Below are 23,644 nucleotides of genomic sequence, written 5' to 3' on the forward strand. Positions count from 1 at the left end.
AGGAAGGAGGATGGTGCAAGAGCCTCTGGGGACGATGTTCTCGTAGTCACGGGACGGCCGTCCCACACCGCCACACCCCCAGGCTACAGCAACACCTCCTTACTTCTGGGGTGCCCCAAGGCCCCTTTAATATTTGCTTTATCATAGAATCACTGGGTTGGAAAAGAACTTTGAGATCATTGAGTACGACCATAAAGCTCCTCTGAGGGCCCTCTCCATGGCTGGACATAGAAGCTGACCACTCAGACCCCCAGAAGACCTGACCTTGACCCTGGGGCTCTGCTGAAATGGTTTGGGGAACACTGAGGGGTCAAGGAAAAGTGGGAGAAAGAGAGAAGAAATGGACTGCACCCCGTGCCCCCCACTCCACTATGGGGCAGCTGTGATCCCATGGAGCAGTGGAGGTGGCAGGGGTCACTCCATGCAGAGCAGAATGGGGAAGCGGTAGAGCGAAGCTGGCTAGGCAGTTCCTGAATTCCCAGGTAGGAGATTTCAGGGTCTCCAGGAGCTGCAGCCTCCCAGGAATCTGCCACCCATTGCTCAGCAGGTCCCATCAGGATCCCATCATGTAGCCCTACCACTGGTGCAGCAGGGTCCCTCACTATGTGGGCATCCCCTGCCTTGGAGAGGTCTCATCCCGTCTCCTTCCCATCCCTTCCTCTTCTGCTCAGCTCTCCTCCTTCCCTGCTGCCCCTAAATTACACCCCCCATCGAGGTGTGATGCCTAGAGGTAACTGATGCTACACCAGGGACAACCTGGACATGGCCCTTTCCAGCAGTCGGAGCATCCCTGTGGGATGGACAGGACCTCGTCCTCAGACATGGGGAGAAGAAGCATAGAGAGCGAAAAGCTCCTGGCAGTGATCCTCACAGGGACCAGAGAGCTTTGAATGGACATGAGCCAACCACCATCACCCTCTTCCCAGCCCAGCCTAGCCACCGGCGGTGCCCAGAGCTCCCGCGGCAGCTTCTCCCACACATGGAGAGCAGCGCTGGCAGCCTGTGCCCACTCTCCTGCCCAAAGCCGGTCAAGCTATTTAAACACCTAAACACCATCAAAGGGTCTGAGCTACCTCCACATGCTCCAGGTGGGCTGGCATCTCCTCGTAGCAAGGGAAGCACATTGGGGGAGAGAGACCACCAGCTCCGGAGACCTCTCTGCTCGCTGCCATGGCTTCAAGGATCCAGCAGATGCATTAGCCCTGTGCACCTCTTTCCTTCACATCGCTGTCCCTCTCCATCTCCTCAGCCCGGTCCTATCTCATCCACATGCTCCCAAGGAGGCACCTGGGCTCCACACAAGTTTGGGAGAGACCCTGGCATGCTGGTCCCATGCTCTGGCCAGGAGAGCCCCCGGAGAGTAGGACAACCCTTTCCTCCCCACAAAAAATCAACCTGAGAGCCCCCCACCCCAAGCCCCCAGCAGCTTCAGCTCCGTGACTTACAGGAAAGCTGGTTGAACAGCCTGCTGAGCCATCCCATGCTCCTGCACCGAGGGTGAGCTCGTAGCTACGAAACGCTCAAAAGAAACAGGTTTCCCCCCCACTCCGTCTCCACCCCCCCTCTTCCCCAAACCACCCTCTTCATTGGCACAGAGAGAAGCGATAAAATCTGACGGGGTTTATTAATAGCACCTCTTCCATCACTAGGGAGCGGTGCTTCGGAAAACGGCTTCGAGCATCCCAGTGTGGGGTTGTTGGAGGGAGAAAGGCACCAACTCACATTTGCCAGGGAGCAGGGCCAGGACCGGAGGGTCAGGATGATGGAGAAGGACACCGGTTGCAGCTCCAAAGCCACCAGAAGATGTTTGTGGATCTCAAGAAGGAGCAGAAGAACTTGTGTCGTGATGGAGTCACGTAGAAGAAACTGGGAGAGGATGGCAGGAGAGGCGGCTGGGGGAGTCCTTCGAGCCAGGAGGGTTGGATGGAGCGGTCCCCACTCCCTCGAAGCCGGCTGAAGGATGCTGCATGTTATTGCTGCCATCTTGAGGCAACCTGAGCTGGAGAAATTCCCTCTGGCCCTCTGAATCACCCCAAGCAACACGGGGCTCCCCCTGACCCCCACCATCTCCCAAGTGGCTCAGGCTCCCAATCTCTGTAAACAGGAGTGGGTGGGTGCCTGCTGCAGGCGTCATCGGCATCGAGTGGGATGCTGGAGCAAGATTTTTGAAGTTCAGGTGTTTCTTAGGGTGTATCAGTAGGAGTCAGGACAAGATCCCGATAGGATCAGTACCACTGGTGTGAGAACTAGGGGATCCCCACCCTGTGGGGAGCACTCCATCTCTCCTCAGCCTTCAGGAGCAGCAGGGTCAGGTCCTCAGGGTTGGAAGGGTTGGAGGATCAGGCCCTGAGAAAAGCACCCAGTGTGGGGTTGGATTTGCTCTTCTTTTGCCGTCTGATGGTCCCTGGTGAAGAGGCTGCTCAGCTTGCTGGGTTCTGGAGCTCTTCCACTCATGACACCTCCAAAGGGGCCAAGCAGGTAGCAGGGAGGGATCATTTGGCTGTCCTAGAATCCAAAAGGGCCCTCCAAAAATTATCTATTGCCTGTTGACCCCAACTCAGTCCATGCCCACTGACTGTGGGCTGTTGTTCCTCACCCAACACAGCCATCACCCTCCTGGTGCCCCAGTCCAGCAATGATGGGTTCACTCAGCCCTGCAGAGCTGAGGTCCTGCCAGGAGCTTGGAGCATCCCCCTTTGGAGGATGCATTTTGGTTCTGCCTGGCTCCTGTCCAAGTGAAAATAAGAGTCCACTGAAAGGGGCTCCCTGTGAGCCAGGTGGGACGTGAAGTAGCTGATGTAGACCTGGAGAAGGCGGATTGTGCCAGGGTGGAGGACTTGCTCCCCCAGCCCTGGGGTGATGATGATGGATGGTTCTGAGATGATGTGTCTGGCCACTTTGGGGCAGTAGGACAACTTCCTGCACCTGAAGCTACTGGTGGTCACCACTTCAGGGTTGGAAGGGTGGTGGCTGTGAAAGGCAGAGGAAGAGATCTCTGGCTTCAGCATGCCCAGGAATCTGCCTGCCTCCAGGCTGTGGGAGCTGGTGGCATTGCCTGTGCTGTTGCCATGGGGTTTCCATGGTATTTGTATCTGTAGTTGCCATGGAGACAGGAGAAGCCTGGGAGTGGGGGGCTGTTGCCATGGTTGCCAGGATGTCCCCCAGGTCCCATACACAGGAGTTACAGGCACATCCGACCTGTGGTTCCCCACATCCTTCTTCTTGCCCTTCTTGAAGATAAGGATGATGTTACCTTTCCAGGGAACTGAACCTTGCTGGTGGGGTCTGCTACAAGCGGCTCTTCTGGCTTCGTGTCTTCTCTCCTTCCTAGGTGGGTGGGACAGGAACCAGACAGAACCTAAAGGCATCCCAAAAGGGGATGTTAAGGTGATGGAGCACTGAAACAGGCTGTCCGGGAAGGGTGTGGAGTCTCCTTCTCTGGAGACACTCAAACCTCATCTAGATGCTCGCCTGTGCAATCATCTGTAAGTGACCCTGATTTAGTGGGAGGGTAGCCTGGATGAGCTCCAGAAATTCCTTCCAAGCCCTACTATTCCATGATTCTGTGATGCTGAGAAAGGGCTTTGGGCTTGCTCCAGGCCTTGGCAGGGTCTTAGCTCTCCTGGGCTGACTGAACCCATTGTGGCTGGACCAAGAGGTGGCTTGGCTGGGCAAGGGACTTCCCGAGTGAACATTTCCAGGCATGGAGCATCCACAGCTTCTCTGGACAACCTGTTCTTATGTCTCACCACCCTCATAAAGAATATTTTTGTTATCACCAATCTAAATCTACCCCTTTTCAGTTTAAAACCATTGCCCCCTTGTCCAGTCTTTTTCATAGAATCATCACAGAATGGTTTGGGCTCGAAGGGACCTTAAAGCCCATCCAGTTCCAACACTCTACCATGGGCAGGGACACCTCCCACTGCATCACTGTGCTTAAAGCAACATGCAAACTGGCCTTCAACACCTCCAGGGATGGAGCAGTCACCACTTCTTTCTCTGGGCAGCCTGGGCCAGGGCCTCATGGGAAAACATTTCTGCCTAAGATCTTGTCTCAATCTCCTCTCTTTCACTTGAAAGATCCCCAGCATCCCCATCCAGTTACAGGAGGCCAGTTACAAGTGGGGTCCCCCAGGCTCAGTGCTGGCTCCAGCCCTGTTCAGTGTCTTTATCAATGACCTGGATGAAGGCATCGAGTGCACCCTTAGCAAGTTTGCGGATGACACTAAGCTGGGTGGAAGCGTGGATCTGCTGGAGGGCAGGGAGGCTCCAAAGGGATCTGAACAGGCTGGACCGCTGGGCTGAGACCAGTGGCATGAGGTTTAACAAGGCCAAATGCCGGGTCCTGCACTTGGGGCACAACAACCCTGTGCAGCTACAGACTAGGAGAAGTCTGTCTAGAAAGCTGCCTGGAGGACAGGGAAATGATGTGAAATCCAGCTGGAGGCCAGTGACAAGTGTGGTTCCCCAGGGCTCAGTGCTGGGTCCAGCCCCGTTCAATGTCTTTATCAATGACCTGGATGAAGGCATCGAGTGCACCCTTAGCAAGTTTGCGGACGACATTAAACTGGGTGGAAGTGTGGATCTGCTGGAGGGTAGGGAGGCTCCAAAGGGATCTGAACAGGCTGGACTGAGGTTTAACAAGGCCAAATGCCAGTTCCTACACTTGGGGCACAACAACCCTGAGCAGCTACAGACTAGGAGAAGTCTGGCTAGAAAGCTGCCTGGAGGAGAGGGACCTGGGGGTGTTGGTTGACAGCGACTGACCATGAGCCAGCAGTGGCCCAGGTGGCCAAGAAGGCCAATGGCATCTTGGCTTGGATCAGAAACGGCGTGACCAGCAGGTCCAGGGAGGTTATCCTCCCTCTGGACTCGGCACTGGTGAGACCGCTCCTCGAATCCTGTGTTCAGTTCTGGGCCCCTCACCACAAGAAGGATGTTGAGGCTCTGGAGCGAGTCCAGAGAAGAGCAACGAAGCTGGTGAGGGGGCTGGAGAACAGGCCTGATGAAGAGCGGCTGAGAGAGCTGGGGGTGTTTAGCCTGGAGAGGAGGAGGCTGAGGGGAGGCCTCCTGGCTCCCCGCGGGCCCCGCTCGGCGCACGCGCGGCTCAGCCGTTGCCCGGCAACGCGCGGACGCTCCGGGAGGGACCGGGGGCGGTGAGGATGGAGCCGCCCGCGGGATGCGGGGACCCGGTCCAAGCCCCGAGCCAGCCCGGCCCGGGCCGCGAGGGGCGCATCGCCGACCGCCGCCGCCGCCTCGCTGCCCGCCTCGCTGCCCAGCGCCGGTGAGGAACGGGGCTCGGGACCCCGGCCCCGGGGAGGAGCGGGGGGATGCTCGCGCAGCCCCAAACTGGTTCCAGCACCCGGTCCTGAGTGACCACCCGGGACCGGCACAGGCTCAGAGACACCCCCACCCCAGGGATCAGAACGTCCCCTGCCCCACACCCCCTCCCCAGACCCAGATGGTCTGGGGAGCGGCTGAGAGAGCTGGGGGTGTTTAGCCTGGAGAAGAGGAGGCTGAGGGGAGACCTCATTGCTCTCTACAACTACCTCAAAGGAGGTTGTGGAGAGGAGGGAGCTGGGCTCTTCTCCCAAGTGACAGGGGACAGGACAAGAGGGAATGGCCTCAAGCTCCACCAGGGGAGGTTTAGGCTGGACATTAGGAAAAAATTCTTCACAGAAAGGGTCATTGGGCACTGGCAGAGGCTGCCCAGGGAGGGGGTTGAGTCACCTTCCCTGGAGGGGTTTAAGGGACGGGTGGACGAGGTGCTAAGGGACATGGTTTAGTGATTGATGGGAATGGTTGGACTCGATGATCCGGTGGGTCTCTTCCAACCTGGTGATTCTATGATTCTATGACTCTATGATTCTATGATTCTCTTCCCCAAACTGACTCTGGGGTTGACCAGCCCCAAACTGGTTCCAGTTTCAGTTCCCTCAATCCAAACCAGCATCTAAGTGCCTACCCAGGACCAGCTCAGGCTCAGAGACCCCCGCAGGGCTCAGAACATCCCCTACCCCACACCAGCACTGTGGCCGTGACCCATACCCTGAACTGGCATGGGGGAAGGAATTGGCGTGACCTTACAAGCCTTCCCAGGACCCTAGAGCTCTCCCCACACGGGCCTTGGGTCAGGGACCACCACGAATCCTGCAGCAGTTGGAGACATTCCTCACTCCCTGCCACACGGCAGGAGTTCAGGGACTCATGCCCTCTCAGTCCCAGATCATCCCAAGGTGAAGGAAATCCCTGCCCTCTCCCCAGCACTGGGGCAGCGATATCCCTATCCTCAAGGTATTTCCCTGCCGTGGATCCTCTGTCCCCCTGGACAAAATCAGTCAGTGTCTGCCTGGATGAGGCTGATGATCCTCTCCCAAACCTTTCCTGTCCCTCCAGGCTGGGTGAGATTGGAACACAAAGCTGCACTGCTCTGCTACCCTCTGCTGAGATGGGGCTGGCTCAGGGGCCCTGTCTTCCCCCAGTCAGGGGAAAACTGGGTCTGTAACCACCATCTTTTCCTCCTCTAACTCAGAAACAACAAGGTCCATGTGGACCCTGTTACCAACCCATGGGGCCAAACTGTACCCAGGTCAGCAGCATCCACTCTGATCCACACAGCCGGAGAATCACAGAATGGTTTGGATTGGAAGGGACCTTAAAGCCCATCCAGTTCCACCCCGCCTGCCATGGGCAGGGACACCTCCCACTGGATCAGGTTGTTCCAAGCCCCATCCTTGAACACCTCCAGGGATGCGGCAGCCACCACTTCTCTGGGCAACCTGGGCCAGGGCTTCTCCACCTTCACAGGAAAACATTTTTTTCCTAAGATCTCATCTCAATCTTCCCTCTTTAAGCTGAAAAACATTCCCCCTCATCCCATCCCTGCACGCACTGATCAAGAGCCCCTTCCCAGCTTTCCTGGAGCCCCTTTCAGTCCTGGGAGGCTGCTCTTAGGTCTCCCTGGAGTCTTCTCTTCTCCAGGTTAAACAACCCCAACTCTCTCAGCCTGGCCTCATATGGGTGATGCTCCAGCCCATATATCATCAAAACTTTCTGTCTTTTCCCCTTTTCTCCCCAGAGAGGCCATTGAAGAAGATGCAGAGCCAAAGGTGGCTGAGGAGGTGGAAGAGCAGAGAAGGAGCCATAAGCAGGTTGAGGAAAGCAGGCAGGTACGGCAGGAGGACAGGAAGGTCCTTTTGGATCCCTGCCAAAAGGGCAGAGGACAGAGATTTCGCAGAACTGGGTGGGAGGTGATTTTTGGGCTGCATCATGTAATCATAGAGAGGTTTGGGTTGGAAAGGACCTTAAAGCCCATCCAGTTCCAACCTCCTGCCATGGGCAGAAACACCTCCCACTGGATCTGGTTGCTCCAAGACCCATCCAACCTGGCCTTGGGAACGGGGTAGCCACAACTTCTCTGGGCAAACTGGACCAGCACCTCACCACGCTCAAATTAAAAAAAATCAACGTATTATGAACAACCCATGGATTGGAAGCATGTGGGACTGACACCATGCATCCAGCATCAACCCCTGTCATGCCCAGCCCCATCCACATGCACAGGGGAAGCAAAATAAGGTGCACTGAGCGCTTTCCTCTTGGTGCTGATGACCTGCAAGGCTTTCCAGGAGCCGAAGGACCCATGTGTGCATTGAGGACCTTGCAATGCTCATCAAACCCTGCCATAGCATGGGAAGACAGGGCCTATGGGTCCACCAGGGCAGGGGGATTGGAGCCAAACCCTGGAGAAGAATAGCAAGGGTTGCTCCTGTATCCTTTCCCCTGGAGATCAGGTCTCCAGATGTGACACATGTACCACCTACTTCACAGAAGCTGGCCAAGCTGCTCTTTGATGGCACGCAGATGGTGACGCATATCCAGGTGGCTGCTGACTTGAGGGAAGTGCAGAGGAGGGCAGAGGAGGCAAAATTGAAGCTGCAAAGGTAAGAGACTGCATGGTCAGTCTGCGCTGCTGGGGAGCAGGAGCACAGATGTTGGCAGAGCTTTTGGAGGGCATCCTAACCCTGGTCACCCAGGAACACTTAACAGTTAGGGCAGCAGGGAATTTATGTTCAAAGGGAAAATTTAGGCATGCAAAGAGCTTCCAGGTTGCACCTGCCACAGCTGGAGCTCTGCAGTCCAAGGCTGATGTCCTCCTCACATGGCACTGCAAAATCATAGAATCACAGAATCATATATGTTGGAAAAGTCCAACCATCAGCCCAGCTCCACCTTGCCTACTGAATCACGTCCTGAAGTTCCACATGTCAACACGGTTTTTGAACTCCTCCAGGGTTGGGACTCCACCACCACCCTGGGCAGCCTCTTCCAATGCTTTACCGCTCTTTCAGTAAAGAAATTGTTCCCGATATCAAATCTAAAAACAGGAAAACAATTCTTCCTTCATGGAGATGGGAATTCCATGGGAACACACAGAGGTAGACATGTCAGGCTTTGTGTGAAGAATGGGAGAAACGTGAGACTGTGCTAATGTGAGAAATCGGGTATTAAGGTCTTTGCAGTGAGGGTGGTCACTGGGCATGAGGCCCCTGATGTTGTAGAGATGTTCCTTCTTGGAAGGTCCACGTGTGATTTAGAGTCATAGAATCAGGATCATTTATGTTGGAAAGGAACCTTAAGATCATCAACTCCAGTTCTTAATGTCACATGTCTGTACAAGCCTCTGTTCAACCTGCTCTGAAACTGAAGTTGATGCTGCTGTGACCAGGATATGGTGATTTCCCGAAGCCCTTCCAGCCTCTGTTATTCTGATCCTGTCTGAATGCATTCCTGGTCTTGAACACTTCCAGGGATGGGGGATTTATGACTTTTCTGGGCAATCTTTTCACTGGAGTTGTTAAGCAGTCTCCAAGGGACTAGCTCTTTCAGCTCTGTCCTCAGGACTGGGAGATCAGCTAGAAAACACTGAGTCCCTGCTCCTGCTGCCTTTGGAGGGCACTGTAGGAACAGTTTATGGGAGGCTGGCTGTAGTAGGAAGCTTGTCCCTTGCACAGTGGGATTCCCAGTAGGAATCCCATTAAGGAACCAGATGCTGTGTCCAGGAACTGCCTGTAGACCAGGTTTTGGAGTGGAAGAGGTGCTGGCCGCTGTTCAGCCTGAGCCAGAAACCATCCCCGTAGTGCATTGAGTGATGCCTCTTGTTTGGAAGATGAAAGAGTTTTGTGATGTGGCCATTTGGCTTCAGCTGGAGTATGGTCTCCAAACTGTTTGACTTCCAAGTCTCATCATAGCTGGGAGAAGGTTTGGCATTGCTTGCCCATCACCTCTTGCCCAGAGACAGCTCGCTTTAGCAGAAAGACTAGCACTTCTTGCAAAGATGGTTCCTGCTTGAGCCAAGCTTTTCAGTCTTTTCTCGTCCAGGTGAGCAGCTCTTATAGCACTGGGAAAGGGCAGAGCTGGAGAAATACATTTTTGAAGAGGAGGGCCTGCAAGATGCCAGCTCTGCCCTTTCCCAATGCTCAAATAAGCACTTGCAGGAAACCTGCTGCTCCACTAGTATCATAGAATCATGGAATCATAGAATGGTTTGGCTTGGAAGGGACCTTAAAGCCCATCAGTTCCAACCCACCCTGCCATGGGCAGGGACACCTCCCACTGGATCAGGTTGCTCCAAGCCCGATCCAACGTGGCCTTGGATACCTCCAGGGATGGGGCAGCCACCTCTTCTCTGGGCAACCTGTGCCAGTGCCTCCATATCTTGACGCAACTTGAATCCAAACCAGGTTATACAGGAAACGGCTTCTGCAGTCTGGGCCACAGAACCATGTCTGATGCACTTGCTGCCCTGCCCCAACTCTCCACATGTTCCTTACTGCTTGCAGGGTGGAGAAGCTGGAGAATGAAGCCAAGTCTAGTGCAATAAAAATGGAAGAGATCATCTCCAAGTGGGTCTTGGCCAAGGAGATGAGGATCCTGCAGGAGCTGTGGCAGCTGCTGTGCCAACAGCAGCAGCAGTGCACGCTGCTTCTGGAGGAGAAGAACAAGCTTATCAGTGACCTGCAGCAGGTAAAGTAGGGAACAGACAGGGAAAATCAGGAAGGATGGTAGCATTTAAGCTTGGAGGACACTGTTCTAAAGCAACACTCATCCCTGTCTAGCTCTTCAGTCGTCCCTTTGTCTGGAATTTCAATTCACTAGTAGACTGCAGGAGCCAGGAGCTGAAGTGCCAGTCTCCCAGTGTGAATGATAAGATAGAATCATGGAGTGTTTTAGTTGGGAAGGGACATTAAATCCCATCCAGTTCCAACCCCCTGCCATGGGCAGGGACACCTCCCACTGGATCAGGTTGCTCAAAGGCCCATCCAACCTGGCCTTGAACACCTCCAGGGATGGGGCAGCCAGCACTGCTCTGGGCAACCTGGGCTAGGGCCTCCCCACCCTCACAGCAAAACATTTCCTCCTAAGATCTCATGTCAATCTCCCCTCTTGCAGCTTCAAACCGTTACCCTTCATTCTATCGCTGCACTGCCCGGTCAATATTTCTCTCTGATTTCAGCATCTGCTCTCCTCCTCCAGGAAGTGAAAACCAGAGATGAGCAATATGTGCAGGCTATTCAGAAGCAGTCAGATGATATCTACCTGCTTTTGGAGAGAATGGAAGAACAGATCAAGAACATGCTGAAAAGTTACCGTCATGAACTCCTACAGATTGAGGTAGCTGGTTTATACAAAACCACAGAATGGTTTCAGTTGGAAGACACCTTTAAGATTATTGAGTCCAAACATCAGTCCAGCCCTGCTAAGTCCACCACCAGACCATGTCCCCAAGTACGGCATCTACTTGTCTTTTAAACACCTCCAAGAACAGTGACTGAACCAACTTGCAGGCAGCCTTTTCCAAAGCTTGATAGCCCTTTCAGTAAAGAAATTCCTCCTAATCCAACCTAAATCTCCCCCGGTGCATCCTGAGGCCCTTGTCCCGTCACTGGCTACCAGGGAGAAGAGACCAACCCCCGCCTTGCTACAACCTCCTTTCAGGCAGTTGTAGGGAGAATCACAGAATCATAGAATCACCAGGTTGGAAAAGACCCACTGGATCATTGAGTCCAACCATCCCTATCAAACACTAAACCATGCCCCTCAGCGCCTCGTCCACCTGTAGCTTAAACACCTCCAGGGAAGGTGACTCAACTGCCTCCCTGGGCAGCCTGTTCCAGTGCCCAATGACCCTTTCCATGAAATTTTTTTCCTAATGTCCAGCCTGAATCTCCCCTGGTGGAGCTTTAGGCCATTCCCTCTCGTCCTGTCCCCTGTCACTTGGGAGAAGAGCCCAGCTCCCTCCTCTCCACAACTTCCTTTCAGGTAGTTGTAGAGAGCAATGAGGTCTCCCCTCAGCCTCCTCTTCTCCAGGCTAAACACCCCCAGCTCTCTCAGCCGCTCCTCATAATTCTTGTTCTCCAGCCCCCTCACCACTTCATTGCTCTTCTCTGGACTCGCTCCAGAGCCTCAACATCCTTCTTGTGGTGAGGGGCCCAGAACTGATTGCTGAGTGAGGGCATCTCTCCCCGTTTAATGTCTTGTTAGGTGAAATCAGAGGGCTCTCTGACCAAGGTCCATCAAGAAATGATTTCCAGTGAACTTGCAGAGTTGTCCATCACCAAGAGCATCCCTCTCAACTCCGGGTGGCTGGTAGCATCACTATCCATGTGTCTGCCGTGCAAGGTCTCTGCCAGCAGGGTCCTGTGTGTGTTCATCACAGTGGCACCAGTCTACAGCTGGTCATCTTGTGGAGGCTGCTGGCCTGGGCTGGTGTAGGATTGACAATGAGTTGTGCCAATGTGATGGTGAAGGGCTCTGTCTCCTCCACAGAAAGCTTTTGAGCTCGAACAGCAAGAGCTGCGTGACAACGGCAGGAAGAAGTGGGAAGAAGCCATCCGGGCCCACAATGCACAAGAAGTAAGGTCCACATATGATTTAGAGTCATAAAATCATAGTGTCATTTAGGTTGGAAAGGAACCTTAAGACCATGAAGTCCAACCCTTAAGCTCATGCTGCCAACCTCATCACTAAACCATGTCCCTAAGAGCCACATCTCCATGTCTTTTAGATCCCTCCAGAGATGGAGACTCAATCACTGTCCTGGGCAGCCTCTTCCAATGCTTGACTCTACTTTTCAGGGGAGAAATTGTTCCTAATGTCCAACCAAAAGGTCCCTGGCACAACTTGAGGCCATTTCCTCTCATCCTATCCCTTGTTATTGGAGAGAAGAGACCAGCACCCAACTGGCTCCAGCCTCCTTTCCAGGAGCTGCAGAGAGTGATGAGGTCTCCCCTCAGCCTCCTCTTCTCCAGACTAAACAGCCCCAGATCCCTCAGCCACTGTCCATGCATGACCTTGCTTCCTGCCGGCCAAAGGGCCTGTGATCACAGGGAGGAAGTTTTCCCTATTGATCGATGACATTCTCCTTTGCCTGCAGCTGGAACACCTGCATGCCCGTATGAGGAAGGTGGAAGAGTTTGAGAAACAGCTGAGTCAGCTGCAGGTGCAGGATGAGGAGGAGTATAACAGCATGAAGAGCCAGCTGGAGAACGATGTGCAGGTACATGAAGAGCTGGCTTGTGCCATGTGGGGAGGCAGTTGAGCAGATCTCCCTGGGCTTTTCTGTGTGCGGCTTGGTGGGGCAGCTAGATGGTATGAAAGCTGCAGCTGGTATCACAGAATCATACAATCACTAGGTTGGAAAGGACTCACTGGTTCATTGAGTCCAGCCATTCCTATCAATCACTAACCATGCCCCTCAGCGCCTCATCCATCCGTCCCTTAAACACCTCCAGGAAAGGTGACTCAACCCCCTCCCTGGGCAGCCTGTTCAGTGCCCAATGACCCTTTCTGTGAAAATTTTTTTCATGATGTCCAGCCTGAACCTCCCCTGGTGGAGCTTGAGGCCATTTCCTCTAGTCCTGTCCCCTGTCACTTGGGAGAAGAGCCCAGCTCCCTCCTCTCCACAACTTCCTTTCAGGTAGTTGTAGAGAGCAATAAGGTCTCCCCTCAGCCTCCTCTTCTCCAGGCTAAACAATCTCTGGTAACCTCAGCTCTTCAGCATGCACAGGCCAGCCCCATCTCAACAGGGTGGTGGAGCTGCTGTTCTCTTTTCTCTCTCTGGGTCCTACACCACAGTATCCATCTGCCCTTGGCTCTCAGAGGTCTGCACCACAGGCACTGTAGCTCTAGGATGTATGAAGCACCTGGAAAAGCCAAAAGGGTTTGCTACTTCTGGCATCATGATTGATAGGAGGATCAAATAGCGTGACGGTCCTGACACCAGATCATTTCATATATCATTTCATATCAACATAATTTCTTCTTTCACCAAGGTCCTTGGCCTAGGAGCTGGGATCTTTTTCCTCCGATATCCAGCCATAGACCCATGATTTCTCTAGCACCCATGGTGTGAGAATCATCATGAGTTTGTCCCTACTCAAGAAGGAAGAGCACAGCCCCGGCACACCACTGGCTGTTCATCTCTTCCCATCCCTTGTAACTTGGGAGCAGAGACCGAACCCTGCCTTGTTCCAACCTCCTTTCCTACAGAGAGCGATGAGATCTCCCCTCAGCCTCCTCTTCTCCAGACTAAACAGCCCCAGGGCCCTCAGTTATTTGGTTTGTTCTGGTTCCCTTAAGTTTGTGTCACCACTCTTCCTGTGTGTCCCATCCTCCAGCTCTCCAAGTAACTTCTGAACATCTTGGTTATTTCAGACACATGCTTTTCTTAGAGCAGACATTAATATCAGCAGGTAGGTTGAGGAGAGAGGCCCAAATTAGTACCCTGGTGAGTGAAAGTTGGGTTCTCCCTTCCCTAGACATGGCCTTATAGCATGTGCTTATGGACAACTAGCATCTCCATCACTCACCCATAAGTGATGCCGTGTGGCTAGGGATTAGCTGGGGAAATGTGCATAAAAAGATGAGGTTTAGAGATACAGGATCGATAGGGTCCACTCTTCATAGAATCCTAGAATCACCAGGTTGGAAAAGACCCACCGGATCATCGAGTCCAACTTCGGTGTGGCCTTTACTCATGACACTGCGTGCCTTTGTGTTTTATATGTGAAATGTGTTATGTGTTTTATTTGGGAAATGCCAGAACGTGGAGAAGCAGGTAGAGCACATGAAAGCCATCTATCGATTGAACCAGGAGAAGCTGGAGCACAACCTTCAGGTGCTTAAGAGGCGGGATGAAGAGAACACCATCCTCAGATCCCAGCAGAAGAGGAACATCAAGCGGTAAAAATCTATCCCTGGAAGATGGGTCCTGCCTTACTTGCCATCGATTCCCGTATACCATTTCATGTGAAGCTCATCACTAGCACAGGCCAACAAACACAGTCCTAGCCCATCCCTGGTCAGGGATTGGCCAAGGGCAGGGCCATCTCCAGAGCATTTGGAATAGATTAGCCATGGCAAATACGTGCCAGCTCCATCAGAGTCAGTCCAGCCTCAGCACTGAGTAGTCACTAGTAGATCATAGAATCATGGTTTGGGTTGCAAGGGACCTCAAAGCCCATCCAGTTCCAACCCCCTGCCATGGGCAGGGACACCTTCCACTGGACTGGGTTGCTCGAAGTCCCATCGAACCTGGCCTTGAACACCTCCAGGGATGGGGAAGCCACAACTTCTCTAGCAACCTGTGCCAGTGCCTCACCGCCCTCACAGTGAAGGATTTCTTCCTAAGGTCTCATCTCAATCTCCCCACTTTCAGCTTAAAACCATTCCCCCTCATCCTGTCCCTGCGCTCCCTGATCTAGAGCCCCTCCCCAGCTTTCCTGGAGCCCCTTTCAGTACTGGAAGGCTGTTGTAAGGTCTCCCCAAAGCCTTCTCTGCTCCAGACTGAATATGCCCCACTCTCTCAGCCAGTTCTTGTATGGGATCCATCAGATCAGATAAGCAGCCGCTTTTATACAAACTGCGTATTCCCAAAGGTGTCTCTTCAGGCATGCTCAGCTTTTCTGTCCCTCCACAGGCTCCACAGCTTGCTCAGTAACCTGAGAACAAAACTGGCCAACCAAGAGAAGCAGTTCAGAGAGGAGAACCAGGGCCTGACAGCTGACTACGAGTGCTTCACCAAGCAGTGTGAAGAGATCAAGAGGAAGATGAGGTGGGACATGCATGGGAATTCATCTGTGACGAGGCCTCAGGGTCCCCAGGTGACTTTCAGGGGCAGCTGTTTGGGAAACGGAACTTCTTTCCATGGGCCATCTCCCTTTTATACAGGCACTTTGCTGTCAGTGATGCTGAGAAGTTCACGGAGATCTGGCTTATGAATGAGAAGGAAGCCAAAGGTCTAATGCAGAAAGCCCTCGATGCAGATCGCATCATTCACACCCAGCAACTGGGGCTGCCCTGGGAAGAGCCTCAGTACTGGTTCCTCAACAACGTTGGCCCCATCATGAGTTACAAGGCAAAGAAGACGGTGACCAAGCTGATTGCGGAGATCCTGGCAGGTGAGATGCACAGTGTCCCTGTCATCCTGGTGGCCCTGGGAGACCCTCACCTCCCATTTCAAGGGGTGACACTACAAGCCCAGGCAGGTGCTGTCCCCAGCCCTGAGCTCGGGTCACACCAAGCCAGCTTGGGGATCTTAGCACTATAGGTTGCCCAGTGCTCCCAGTTCCAAGCTGACCGAGAAACAGCTCCTATCAAGATTTTTGGGGTGCTCGCCAGGTTGCAGGGAACAGTTACGATTTCCCTGATGACTCCTGCAGTGATGTGACTGGGAAGCTCAGTGTGGGGAGCACAGACAAAGTATAAAGGCATTAGCTCAGCCTTATACAATCATGGAATAGAATCATGGAATCATTAAGGTTGCAAAGGACCTCTAAGCTCAACCAGTCCAACTGTCAGCCCACCACCACCATGCCTACTAAACCATGTTCTGAAGCTCCACATCTACACATTTTTTGAATGCCTCCAGGGATAGGGACTCCACCACTGCCCTGGGCAGCCTCTGCCAGGGCTTCACCACTCTCTCAGGAAAGAAATTGTTCCTAATGTCCAATCAAAACCTCCCCTGGCACAACTTCAGGCCATTTCCTCTCATCCTATCACTTGTCATTTGGGAGAAGAGACCAGTACACACCTGTCTCCAACCTCCTTTCCAGGGGCTGCAGAGAGCAATTAGGTCTCCCCTCAGTCTCCTCTTCTCCAGACCAAAAAGCCCCAGGGCCCTCAGATGGTCCCAGAACCCCTGAGCTCCAGACCCTTCTCCAGCTCTGTTCCCCTCCTCTGGACATGCTTCAGCCCCTCAAGGTCTTTCTTGGAGTGAGGGGCCCAAAACTGAACCCAGGATTTGAGGTGCAGCCTCACCAGCGCTGAGTGCAGGGGGACGATCCCTTCCTTGTTCCTCCTGGCCACCCCATGGCTGATCCAAGCCAGGATGCTGTTGGCGTTCTTGCCCACCTGGGTCACTGCTGGCTCATGTTCAGCCACTGCTGACCAGCACCCCCAGGTCTTTTCCCACAGAGCAGCTTTCCAGCCACTCTTCCCCAAGCCTGGAGCGCTGCATGGGGTCATTATGTCCCAAGTGCAGACTCAGCACTTGGTCTTGTTGAACCCCATCCCATTGGCCTCAGCCCATGGATCCAGCCTGTCCAGATCCCTTTGCAGAGCCTTCCTTCACTCCAGCAGATCAAGACTCCCACACAATTTGATGTCATCTGCAAACTAACTGAGGGTGCACTTGATCTCCTAATTCAGACCATTGATAAAGATTCTTCACGTTTCAGAGAGCAGCTCTGAGAGACAGGAGGAGGAAGGGAGAGAGAAGGAAGAAGTGGACAGTGGAGAAGGAGGAAAACAACCAACACCGAAGGTTGAGGATAGAGCCACACCTCTGCAAAGTATCCCTAAAGCAACTGCCAAGAGGATCCTGGAGCTCATGAGCAATGAGTTGGTGCGTGATGATGTAGCAAAAGCCTTGATCAGGGAGTAGGCGTGCTCTCCCCTGGTTGTTCCAGATTGTTGTGGATCTCTCAGTAGGAGGACACCTAGGACAAAGTGATCATGAGATGATAGGGTTTTCTGTTCTAGGTGAAGTGAAGAAGGTGGTTAGTAGGACAGTAGCACTAAATTTCCAGAGGGCAGACTTTGATCTCTTCAGAAGGCTGGTTGGCAAAGTCTCATGGGAGACAGTCCTTAAGGGCAAGAGAGCCTGTGGGGGCTGGGAGCTCTTCAAAAAGGAAATCCTAGCAGCTCAGGAGAAAGCCATCCCCGTGTTCCGGAAAAAAAAGCCGGCAGGGGAGAAAACCAGCTTGGTTGAACAGAGAGATCTTGAGTGATATCAAGAAGAAGAGAAAAGTTTATGGGCTCTGGAAGAGGGGACAGGCCTCTTGGGTGGACTACAGGAGGGAAGTGAGATTGTGTAGGGGAAAAATTAGAAGGGCTAAGGCTCAGCTAGAAATCAGATTGGCAAAGTCTGTGAAAGATAACAAAAAATCCTTCTATAAATATATAAATAATAAAAGGAGGACTAGGGAGACCATACAGTCCCTATTGGACGCAGAAGGAACAACAGTGACAGGGGATGAGGAAAAGGCTGAGGTACTTAATGCCTTCTTTGCCTCAGTCTTTAATTGTAAAGAAAGTCGTTGCATCTGTGTACAGACCCAGGAGCTAGAGGAGCAGAATGAGGCTCCCATGATCCAAGAGGAGGTGGTAAGAGCCTTGCTAGCCCGACTAGACACCCACAAGTCTATGGGGCCGGATGGGATTCACCCAAGGGTATTGAAGGAGCTGGCGGATGTGCTGGCCAAACCCCTTTCCATCATCTTCCAACAGTCCTAGAAGACTGGGGAAGTCCCACTGGACTGGAGGCTGATGCTGTGCCCATCTACAAGAAGGGTTGCAGGGAGGATCCAGGAAACTACAGGCCTGTCAGTCTGACCTCAGTGCCAGGGAAAGTCATGGAACACATGATCCTGAGTGCTATCATGAAGCACATGCAAGAGAACCACAGGGCAGAGTCCAATGGGATGAGGTTTAACAAGGCCAAGTGCCGGGTCCTGCACTTGGGGCACAACAACCCTGTGCAGTGCTACAGACTAGGAGAAGTCTGGCTGGAAAGCTGCCTGGAGGAGAGGGACCTGGGGGTGTTGGTTGACAGCGACTGACCATGAGCCAGCAGTGGCCCAGGTGGCCAAGAAGGCCAATGGCATCTTGGCTTGGATCAGAAACGGCGTGACCAGCAGGTCCAGGGAGGTTATCCTCCCTCTGGACTCGGCACTGGTGAGACCGCTCCTCGAATCCTGTGTTCAGTTCTGGGCCCCTCACCACAAGAAGGATGTTGAGGCTCTGGAGTGAGTCCAGAGAAGAGCAACAAAGCTGGTGAGGGGGCTGGAGAACAGGCCTTATGAGGAGCAGCTGAGAGAGCTGGGGGTGTTTAGCCTGGAGAAGAGGAGGCTGAGGGGAGACCTCATTGCTCTCTACAACTGCCTGAAAGGAGGTTGTGGAGAGGAGGGAGCTGGGCTCTTCTCCCAAGTGACAGTGGACAGGACTAGAGGGAATGGCCTCAAGCTCCACCAGGGGAGGTTTAGGCTGGACATCAGGGAAAAATTTTTCAGAGAAAGGGTCATTGGGCAGTGGCAGAGGCTGCCCAGGGAGGAGGTGGAGTCACCTTCCCTGGAGGTGTTTAAGGGACAGGTGGACAAGGTGCTGAGGGGCATGGTTTGGTGTTTGATAGGAATCCGGTGGGTCTTTTCCAACCTGGTTATTCTATGATTCTATGTTTCTTCTGAGCTCCATGTCTTGGGGTGAAGCTGTGCCATGCCAAGCAGCCTGTTGGCAGAGAGCTGCTCCTGCCGCCTGGATGGGATCTCCAGGTCTTTCCATTGTGGGTGGCACATATATAATGCTATTAAAAGGTATTTGCAGGCACAGCCCCATTGCCCAAACCCACAGCTCCTCAGACCAGGGTGAGCACAGGCAAACCTACTCCATCCAATGCTCCAGGCTGTCCTGGGGACACTCAGCAAGAGCTGCAGACCATGAGGTCCTCTTGGTATCACTGTGCCAGTGGCTTTATCTCTTTCCTGCCTGCTGGGTGGCTCTTCCAGAGCCTCCTGGCCCTGCCAGCCAGCCCACTCTCTTCACCCATCACACGAAGCACGGCCACGGCATGGCATGGGCTGGCTTCTGGGCAGGGATGGAGATGCTTGCAATTTGCTCTGCACTGTCTTCTCTGCCTGTCTCCAAAGGATTTCCTCATCGAGAGAAAGCTGCTGAAGTCCCTGATCATACTGGGGAGGTGCGAGCGCATGCCCAAGAAGCTTGCCTCCATCTTTGAGGTGAGTGGCTGCAGGGAAGGCTGGTGGTTACCAGGAAAATCTCTCTGCCCCGTGTCTGCGTGGAACAGGACTGAGTTGTCCCAGGGGGAGATCCTGGTGCATCCTGGGCTGCTGAGGGGAGGAGGTTCTGGGACAGCAAGGGAAGAGAAGCACTGTGAGAGGGTGTGAAGCATTGTGGCCAGAGACTCCTCAGCTCAAGGGCATCCTGCTGATCAACTGAAAAATATCTCCAGGGCCCCTCTAATCTGTTCACAGACTCTCCCACTCAAGATATGCCTAAATATTTCACACTAAACAGTTTTTACCAGCTGCTCCCCCTCTGGGGAGCACCCTCTACTCCTGGGAAATGCTCTCCTCCTCCAATGTGTCTGCAGGTCACTAACCTGGTTCCTCTACTCTCTAGGCCCTCAAAATCGACACTGAGGATGAGCTGTGCCAGCTGCTGGATTTTTTCTTGAAGTACAAAGCCCAAGATGTGGCTGCCAGCCAGGTGGGACTCTTGGGAATAGCAATGGGGAGTTCAAGGCCAGGTTGGATGGGGCTTTGAGCAACCTGATCCAGTGGGAGGTGTCCCTGCCCATGGCAGGGGGGATTGAAAATGGATGGGCTTTGATGTCCTTTCCAACCCAAACCATTCTATGATTCTATTTCCTCAACATCAGGGAAGGCAGAGGTAGGGCCCAATGTGTTGACCCTGAAATGTTTCCCCATATCCAGACAAAGGAGGTGAATATGCCAGGGCTGAAAGGTTGTAATCTTCTTCTGCTATGGCTGAACAGAGCCTCTTGCACATGGATTTTTGCCTCAGTCCTGAGTATTTGCCAAGGGACCAGGCGGTGGGAGCTGGAAGCTCTCAAGTGTGAGATGGCTCTTGGGCTCTTGTGGAAGAGGAGGTGGTGGAAATCACAGCACTCATTTTGCTGATGTTCCCTCGAGAACCAGGGCAGCCCAGGTGGGGAAGATGTCACAGATTCAGCTGAGGACAGAGAAGACGGTGAATACAGTGCCCAGAAGGATGATCTCAAACACCCTCAGAGCTCACAGAGCTCCATTCCACCTGTGTCCATCCATGCTGATGATGTCCTAAAGATCCTCAATGCATTTATGCAGGATTTTAACAAGCTGAGGTAGGACTAGAGGTGGATAGGGACTTTTGTAACTGGGAGTGAGGCAGACGGGGCACAGAGGGGGCTGTTGGGGTGAGAGGGTTGTAGGGAGGGAGGTGACTGTGTTGCCCTGCTTAGAGCAAGAGCTTCCACTGCCTGCCCTGCGAGATTATGAGGACAGGCTGAGAGAGTTGGGGTTGTTCAGCCTGAAGAAGAGAAGGCTCCAGGGAGAACTTAGAGCAGCCTCCCAGTATGGAAAGGGGCTCCAGGAAAGCTGGGGAGGGGATCTTGATCAGGGAGTGCAGGGATGGGATTCGGGATTTGGTTTTCAGCTGCAAGAGGGAAGATTGAGATGAGATCTTAGGGAGAAATGTTTTCCTGTGGTGGTGGGGAGGCCCTGGCCCAGGCTGCCCGAAGAAGTGGTAGCTGCCCCATCCCTGGAGGTGTTCAAGGCCAGGCTGGATGAGGCTTGGAGCAACATGATCCAGTGGGAAGTGTCCCTGCCCGTGGCAGGGGTTGGAATTGTATGGTCTTTAATGTCCCTTCCAACCCAAACCATTCCATGATTCTATGATTACAGAGGGGTGAGGAGGTCCCACCAAGGCAAGGTGTTACAGACAGTACCTGGGTGAGGGGTGGCTGGGGACAACAAGGCAGGAGGTGACCAGCAGCCCGGGAAGGGAGGCAAAGTCATGGGGAAGGCAGGTGCTAGCTGTGGGGTCACGCTCATTCATGTGATGACACTGGCGTTGCAGCTGAAGGCTACAGGGCTGCTCCTCACCTGTGAATATCTGAGCTCCAGGGCTTTGTTCTCGGTCCACCAGGGAGAAGGATGGAGCAGCAAAGGAGGTGCTACAGGAACAAGACAGCTCCAAGGATGGGGAGTACTGGGAAGCCCTGATGCACGTTATCCCCAAGCCAACGATGAAACTGTGGGATGCGCTGGAGATGGCATTAAAGGAATATTAGTGAGTGTCTGGCAGTGCTGCTGGGGATGGGCCAGGCTGAGGGAACTACAGCAGGGCTGACCCCACGGGCCATCTCAACCCTCTGCTCTCCTTGCCCAGTGAGGTCCTGAAGCGCAGAGACGGACTCCTCGCTGAAGCAGCCATCCTGCGGCAGCAGAACCTGGAGCTGCACCTGCTGCTTGAGCAGTACATCAGTTCTGTGGAGAGTCCATCCTCCTTCTCCTCTCCTGCACCCTGGGGCCATCCCACCATGTGTGTCCAACAGAGAGGTCCCAGACATGGAAATCACCGTCAGGCTCAGGGTGCTTTTCCATGCAGGTGAGCGGCAGGCAGCTCTTCCCTCCTATGAAGTGGATGGACCTGGAGTTCTCCTGACCCTGGGAAACTCAGTGAGTGGCCAGGGCCAGGGTACAGCTTTTCTCTGCCCTAGGTTGAAGCTGTGACTGGAGCCAAGGTTTCCTACCAGAGGCTAATAAAACATTCCAGAACCTGGGCTGGGAGTGTTCATGTGACATGTGAGGAACACTCTTCTGACCTCTGAAAATGCTGGGGAGCTGCAGCCAAGCATCCCCCTGATCCATGGGACTCAACGGCACTGTGGGAAAGCATTTTCTTACTCATCCATGTGGTCTGTGTACACCCTTCCCTCCGTGGAGCCAAAGCCTGGCAGGATCCTTCCCCTACCACAGCTCAGCATCCCACACCCCTAAGCATCCTGGCTTTGGGAAAGACTATTTTTCTTTGCCTGATTTTACACCTTATTCCCCACTTCTTTTGCTGCCCCAACAATTTTTCTCCCTAAGGACTCCTCCCAAACAACCCCTCCTCAATTCCTTTTCCCTCCTCAGTCCCAGCACTGCTACATCTGTGCCTAAATTCTAAAGTTCCAGGGTGATATCAGCCCAAAGCTGTGCTACCGCATTAATTATCTCTGGGAGGGCTGTGTCATATCCATGACTCCCTTCCACCTCTCTGGTTCACAGCAGTTCTATCTCATCTCATTCCCACTGTGGGCCTCCTTTATCTCTATCTTTAGCCTTGACTCCACTGCCTGGCACAAAAACATCATGAGTAGTTTCTCACACCAGAGCAGAAAAACACCATTTTTTTTTTGCTCACTAGGAATCTGCGCCCTTGAATAGTTTTGACTTTGGTGAAGCCCTGGCCCAGGTTGCCCAGAGAAGTGGTGGCTGCCCCATCCCTGGGGGCTTTCAGAGCCAGGCTGGATGGGACTTGGAGCAACCTGATGCAGTAGGAAGTGTCCCTGACCATGGAAGGGGGTTAGAACTGGGTGGGCTTTGATGTCTCTTCCAACCCGAACTATTCTGTGATCCTATGACTTTTCTCCTGGTGCCCCTCAGGGCCCTTCAAGGGCTGGTGATCTCACAGGATGACTTGCTATCCTAGGGTACAGTGAGATCTGCAGGTCAGAAATGCAAAGAAGAGGCCAATATCCAGGAGGTGGGAGGCAGGGAGAGAGTTTTGAGGCAGGAAAAGCAGGGAGGGCCAGGCTGCCTGGGACAAGGGAGTGGCAGACACTGCCTGGCACATCTCAGCTCACTCTGCTGGGCTCCCAGGACCACCAAGGCACCAGCTCCTAGAGTCAGGGTATGTCCTGAGAACCCCGGAGGTGAGCAAGTGGGTGTCAGTGATCCCAGCCCCACAGGGTAGCATAGGGCAGGGGGAGCAGAGGAGAGCCCCACTCCTCCTACTCCACAGGGAACAAGCACTGGAGGGTTCAAGAGCAGCGGAGATAGAAACATAGAATTATTGAGGCTGGAAAAGACCTTTAAGATCATTCAGCGCAACTGTCAGCCCAACATCACCGTGCCAACTAAACCATGTCCCAAAGTGCCACATGGATTTTGAACCCTTCCAGGGATGGGGACCCCACCACTGTTCTGGGCAGCCTGTGCCAGGGCTTCACCATGAGACCATTTCCTCTTGTCCTGTCACTTGTCACCCAGTAGAAGAGCCCAAACCCTGCTTGGCTCCAACCTCCTTTCCAGGAGCTGCAGAGAATGATGAGGACTCCCCTCAGCCTCCTCCACACTAAACAGCCCCAGGGCCCTCAGGTGCTCCCAGAACCCCTGGGCTCCAGACCCTTCCCCAGCTGCAGATGTGCTCCAGCCCCTCAAGGTCTTTCTTGGAGCGAGGGGCCCAAAACTGAACCCAGGATTCGAGGTGTGGCCTCACCAGCACCGAGAGCACGGGGACGATCCCTTCCCTGCTCCTGCTGGCCACCCCATGGCTGATCCAAGCCAGGGTG

The 23,644-nt window shown here is 53.6% G+C and overlaps 2 protein-coding genes across 6 annotated transcripts in view; one reads left to right on the forward strand and one right to left on the reverse strand.

Annotated features, from left to right (window-relative positions):
* The window catches only part of PTK2B (protein tyrosine kinase 2 beta), a 37,290-nt gene extending 35,433 nt beyond the window's left edge, over nt 1–1,857 (reverse strand). For 4 of the 5 annotated variants that reach the window (XM_069850629.1, XM_069850627.1, XM_069850624.1 and 1 more), the window contains exon 1: nt 1,446–1,543. In XM_069850629.1, the coding sequence (XP_069706730.1) occupies nt 1,446–1,482 (37 nt within the window). In that variant the 5' untranslated portion in view covers nt 1,483–1,543. Of the gene's footprint in view, nt 1–1,445; nt 1,544–1,722 lie in introns of those variants that run through there. The other variant, XM_069850626.1, reaches the window with a different exon arrangement.
* A 3,308-nt stretch (nt 1,858–5,165) lies between these two features.
* On the forward strand, nt 5,166–21,810 carry DRC1 (dynein regulatory complex subunit 1). Its single transcript, XM_069851537.1, is given in 17 exon segments — nt 5,166–5,287; nt 7,082–7,172; nt 7,834–7,946; nt 9,846–10,029; nt 10,540–10,677; nt 11,833–11,919; nt 12,440–12,562; nt 14,108–14,247; nt 14,984–15,118; nt 15,235–15,464; nt 16,746–16,912; nt 19,212–19,301; nt 19,705–19,791; nt 20,238–20,428; nt 21,232–21,375; nt 21,475–21,569; nt 21,671–21,810. Coding segments are annotated over 17 exon segments (2,277 nt in total).
* The last annotated feature ends 1,834 nt before the right edge of the window (nt 21,811–23,644 follow it).

This window comes from Phaenicophaeus curvirostris, chromosome 2, assembly GCF_032191515.1.
Source record: "Phaenicophaeus curvirostris isolate KB17595 chromosome 2, BPBGC_Pcur_1.0, whole genome shotgun sequence".
Classification (NCBI taxonomy): domain Eukaryota; kingdom Metazoa; phylum Chordata; class Aves; order Cuculiformes; family Cuculidae; genus Phaenicophaeus; species Phaenicophaeus curvirostris.